A 6,000-nucleotide genomic window follows, 5' to 3' on the forward strand; every position below is an offset into this window, starting at 1 on the left:
AGGGAGGTATGTAAATGGTGATAAACATAAATCTGTAGGATTGGAGCAAAAGCATCAAGTGTCCAAATTTCAAATTCAGAAAAATGAATTTGAAAAACTAAAATTTAATATTTTAATATATAAGGATGGGCTTATGTTGTGATACCAAGATAGTTAAAGGTTTTTCTGAGAACATTATGTTTTTATGAGCGAAACTTTAATCTATGATAGACAAAATTACTACATACAAGGATTAAAAACCTCTAAATCGACATTAGTTTTTGCTCCATGCCACAGAAATGTCACATTATACAGAGCTATATTGTTTTTCATTTTAAATACCTACCATCTCTACCCCCTTGCTCCTCTCCCATAATTTTATGGATTTTTGATTAGGGAAAATTTTATAACCTCCTTCTTTTTTTTTTATTGAAAAATATTTCTTATTATTTATTCGCATGCTCTACTGAAAACTTTTTTTTTTTAATATTAAATTAGAATCATTTTCAGTTTTTCTAATGTTTATGCATTCATATCTGCATGCTTACACACGTTATGCTGTGTGTTTGTACCATTGCATTGTTATATTTCAAAAGATATTAATTGGTTTAGTGATTGTATATGAATAGTCAGGAAGGAAAACGATTAATGTCAATTTTTATAATAAACACTTAAGCTTAATTTGAATTTTGAACTTTTTAAAACTAATTACTTGTTACTTGGTGATGCATGTACTTATTAGAGTGTAAATATTGAAAAAACAAAATAGGTTTAGAATATATTACAAAGTTATCCAAAAGGTATGCATTGTTTTCTCCTCTTTGTATACAGAAATAATTTAGTGGGTGGTTTATAAAATTATAACTATAATCAAAGAATTATTTATTTTTCCCTAATCAATTTTTATTGTGTATCTTTTAATATCTTCTAACATACATGTTATATTTTTTGCTTTCCTAAAGGAGCCTACAATCGTTACATCTCACACGGAAGACCAAGGTGAGGAGTCAGCCGACTTACGTAGACAGGTATCACCCAATCCCAAATTTTCTCAATCTCTCTCTCACTCAACTGCACATCATGAAAGCTAGTTCTAATACCAAACTTGAGAGGTCTTTGTGCCACTTCTCATTCGTTAGCTTTAATTTTGAAAAAATAAAATAATAATGAAAAATATATTATATAATTTTTTCTTATATAAAAATTCCATTTTATTTTTTACTTTTTGAAATGAAATTTAATTATTCAGTGGAAGGTGGTACATAGACATTACCTCAGTGGTCTGTATAACTTTATTAAACATTACAATTAATTCCTTTTTTTTTTGTTATATTGAAAGAAAAAAACTTTTAAATTTGTTGTTAATTTAATTTTTTTTTTTATCTCTTGAAGACACCAATGTGAACAGTGAATCAGAACTTGTTTATGTGCTTTTGTATTTAACTATTTAATTTTTTTCCAGATTAATATCATAATTTAAAATGATTATTTCCTTTTTATTAAATATTTCTTTTAACTGTATTTATTTGTGCCTGAAATTATTTTAGTTCTATATTGAACATACTTTCATTGAATTGAAAGAGAATGTTCTGATAGATGTTTCATGTTAGCTCCTTAATGTTGATCCTTAATGAGTTGTTGATCACAGATTTTAATTTTAGACCATACCACATTTTCTTTAAAAAGGAAAGAATAAATAACAGATGGACTCTGTTCTTAAGTTAAAACAACTGAAACAATTAACCTCAAGTAGAAGTAGAAGATGCTAATAGAGTTGCTTGATTCTTGAAGTTTTCATATTGTTGATAGAGTGATCACTACTGTGCTTTAGTTTTATATACCCTCTAATAACTTACTAATATAAAAAAAAAAAAAATTGAGGTTGTCTAAAAATTAGAATATAAACGTACTTTCTCATTAAAGTCTCAGCTTTTAGCTTTTTAAAGAGAGGTTTGGACATAAATTACTCAAGGCTGTCCATCAATTTTTATAACAAAAAAAAACCTTCCCAATATCATGCTCATGGATAATGCACCACCTAACCTGGGTAAAACCATTATAACTTCTGGAGAAATAAAATCTGCATAATATTATATATTTCATTCTTTTAATATATTTAATCAACTCATTTTCAATTATCAATCACGTACACTGTTTATTTTGTATTGAAAATTCACATTTTATTTTTTAAAAAACATTTTAAAACACATGGTTTACGATATTGTGGCTATTTTTTTTATTTATTGGTTTATAAATGTGGCCATTTTAACAGTATGCAGCCAAATGTTAACTACTAAAATATACTTTAATAAAAATTTAATATTTTCAAAATTTTAATTTAAAATCATCTTTTATGATTTTCATTATGATGATCAGACTTTGTTAATTGGTTTTAGGGTTTATAATTGATTCTTGGCTCGGCCATAACTCGTCGACTACTTACTTGTTCCCTTTCTATTCATGATTAACACCTTTACCAGGGATAATGAGTGTTCATGTCATACATTATCTAGTTTTATTATATCCTAGTCATTTTATTATTTAAAACATGGTAATGGATACGGATACAGACTGATTCTGAGTGTATGAGAATATTTGGGAAATACTATAACCACCTAAGCTGTGCATGCATGGAATGTATAGTTTTTCATTGAGAATAATATGATGTTAAATAATCTAGTCAAATTTTATAGACAAATTAGAGCAAGGTTTATGGCAAATAATCTATTTATTCATTTTCATCATCCTGGAAATATAAATAATTTTTCATCGCGTTAATTTATATTTTTATAAGTACCATTTACATTAACTATTTTTCTGTTTTGAATCCATTTAACCTAATTTTCCCTTTTAACTCTCAGTTAAAACACCAATTTTTTTCAATGGAGCATCATCCATGAAACCGGTATGAATAAATTTTAGTGTTGGATTTTCTCGCCTGGAAATGTCTGATTACAAGTGAACTATTTTGAATTATTAAATTAACTGTGCTTAGTTTGTTTCCCATCACAAAAGTAGGAAGGAAAAATGACAACCATGAAGTGAGAAACCAACTCTGAGTTTGGTCAAACTCGAATTTTTCTAGATCAACATTAAATTTAAGTCAACTTTGAATATAGGTTGACTTTGCCTTATTTACTGGAGAATACTTCTTAAAAAAAACCTTAAATTATATTTGGGCAAATATGGTTTGTTTTCACAAGTATTAATGAAAGTTATTGATAGAATTCAATAAAATTGATACTGTACCATTTTTATGTTAGCTCCTAACTTCTCTCATACTGTGGGCTGAATCGGATGAACCATTTTCAAAATATAGATGTGTCATGGAAAAACTGTTTGGGTATGAGTAAGCTAAAGTAGTGGCTGAAATTGGATAAAACTGATATGGAACTATTGTTCCCGTGCAATCCCTGAAAATTTCATTAAAGTCAGATTAACAATAAAAGATGCTACCTCTGTTACATGGATATAACTACTAACTGACATGGAAACAAATTTGTTCCTTGTAAAAAATAAAAAAATTAACTGGAAATTTTTGATTCTGGGAACAGAATGTTTTTTCACATCCTCCTTCAATATAAAACTTCCTCATCTTTGCTAGTGAAGAAGAAAATTTTCAGAGAGACATAAATTATTAGAAAAAATCTATAATTTTGTTAATATACAATTTGTCCTCTAGTATAAAAATAATAAAAGAAATATATAATAGCATTATTTTTTTTTTTTAAATTCTCCTCTTAATTATTTTATAAATATAAATATTTGTATACTTACCTGTGAATATTAGGTTATTTAATTATCAGAATAATTACTAGAACTTATTTATGATATTAATTAAGAGAAATGGCAATAACTTATCAGATTTTATTAACATTAATTTAAAGATTAAATATTGATTTATTACTTATTTTCAAAGTTAATTCAAATGTTACATTTTATAAATGTTAATGATTACTTGAGTATATGATAGCTGACCACATTAGGGTGAGAATTCCTGGTTCAGAATGTTGTGGGTTTTGATTCCTACCTAGGCCAGACAATATTTATTTCTTAGAGGATGCTAAAAATGAACCTTGACATTTTCTCTCTGGGGTTATATAGGACTTTAATAAAACACGAGTCAGAAAAATAAATAAAAGGTCATTGATTAGAAAACTGGAAAAATAATTTCATTCGATCTTTCCATTTTACTTGAACTTGAGAATGATTTATGGATCAATTTTCCTTAATAAATAAATCATAATGTATTAGACATATCCAGAAAGTTAGAGAACTCGTTTTTATTTTGACGCCAAGTCAGGGGAGTTAGCAGGGTGGTTCAACATATCCCTACCAAATGAGTTCAAAAGCACCTTGGTGGTGTTGGCTGTGTGCGGGTAGAAATTGCACAACAAACACATTCCTTTCATCAATATTCAAAAAATTGTATACAAAGTTTTTCCTTCCGTAAGAAGGAACCTCACACACTGGGCGGAATTTCTGATTGGCATATTTCACAGAAATGGGCACTAGGAGTCGATTTTTGGTTCTGTGGTGCTCCTGTTCAGGAGACTCCCGCTATCCCCTCAGTGTTGTCAACTTTTGAAGAAAAAAATTCATACAGCACGTCAGCCCAACAGTACTCTCACTATCTGGACATGCCTCATATATAATTTAACTGAACATTCTTAGTTTAAATACTTTTTTTGTAAAAATTTATCGCTAAAAAAGATGTATTGATTGATAGCTTGGGTATATTAGAAGGTCATAACTTTAGACTTTTAGTTAAATATCGAAAAACAAAGATTATCTGACATTTTGAAAATAAAGTCTTTAATTTATTTATTTTTTTACTTTCTATTGAACTATTACCTAGTTTGTTGATTCCTGCATCTTGTCCTGCATTTTTCAAATATTGAAAACTGAGAAAGCATGTAAAATTATTATATTGACATTTAAGAGGTTGATAATAGAAATTTTTTATCTATATAAATAGTTGTGTTTGATTTACAGATAGTTCTATTGCGTGCTCAATTGGAGGAGGAGGAACGGAAGAGAGCGAAATTGGAGGAAGAACTCCACAAAGTTCGACCTCAACCTCAAGGACAATCAGTCCGCACATCTGTGAACAAAGCGACCCAAACGGACAGGGTAATTATTCATTTAAATATCTTTTTATCGTTTCCTGGAATAAACCTGAAATAATAATAAATTACTTTTAAGTTGAAAGATTAAATATGAATATTTGTATGACTGTGTCGTTTTATGTTCTTTTTGGGTCCAGACTCTTATTAGGGAAGCTGATAATATGATAATCTATAATTTACTACTTGAACTTTTAAAATTGCAAATTGTACGAATATAATATTTTAGATTCGACCAGTGTCGACGAGTCAGGCGCTCTTCCAGACTTCCCCCGATAACTCATCATCTTCGTTTGTGAGGTGTGTATTGTAACTTCACTGATTGAGTCTAATTTTATCCATATTATTCTGAGATAGCTTACATGTTCATTGCTGCTTAATTTTACACATTTTATAATAAAATTTTCATGAATTATGTTATGTTAATTCTGTAATTGATTTATTATATTCATGAAAAAAGTATCTTAGAGGAATTGATTTAGTTTGCTCTCAAGTATAATTTAAGGTTATGAAAAATTTCTATTGTTGATTAATGTAAACTCCAACACTCCTGCGTTTGGCAACCGTTTGGGTAGGGCTCTCAGGGATGTGGGGTGGGTCATGGTGTATTAATTTATTTACGTTTTATCAAAGCTCCTTGTTATAGATATTGTTATTAAAATTTTGATTTAAAATAAAAATTTCCTTTCTAATTTAACTCTCCACTTCAGAAGTATTGAAACTTACAATGAATAGATCTTTTCAAATAAGTTAAAACGACTGTTATTTAAAAAGTATGATAAGATGAATTTTTTTTTTTTATTTCTTTATATTTATTTATTAACTAACTGATTGCAATCCTTCACTGTACCCACACTTGAATATGTGTGTATATGTATATATATAACTTTTTTTT

The 6,000-nt window shown here is 28.2% G+C and overlaps 1 protein-coding gene across 17 annotated transcripts in view; it reads left to right on the forward strand.

Moving 5' to 3' along the window:
* LOC106686615 (uncharacterized) overlaps positions 1 to 6,000 on the forward strand; it is a 220,772-nt gene that overhangs the window by 206,498 nt on the left and 8,274 nt on the right. For 13 of the 17 annotated variants that reach the window (XM_067046905.1, XM_067046908.1, XM_067046904.1 and 10 more), the window contains 3 exons: positions 942 to 1,007; positions 4,975 to 5,112; positions 5,335 to 5,405. In XM_067046905.1, coding sequence (XP_066903006.1) covers positions 942 to 1,007; positions 4,975 to 5,112; positions 5,335 to 5,405 — 275 coding nt within the window. The remainder of the gene's footprint in view (positions 1 to 941; positions 1,008 to 4,974; positions 5,113 to 5,334; positions 5,406 to 6,000) is intronic. The other 4 variants (XM_067046912.1, XM_067046911.1, XM_067046913.1 and 1 more) reach the window with 3 other exon arrangements.

This window comes from Halyomorpha halys, unplaced genomic scaffold (genome assembly GCF_000696795.3).
Source record: "Halyomorpha halys isolate HHAL.00 unplaced genomic scaffold, Hhal_1.1 Scaffold36.1, whole genome shotgun sequence".
Taxonomy (NCBI): Eukaryota; Metazoa; Arthropoda; class Insecta; order Hemiptera; family Pentatomidae; genus Halyomorpha; species Halyomorpha halys.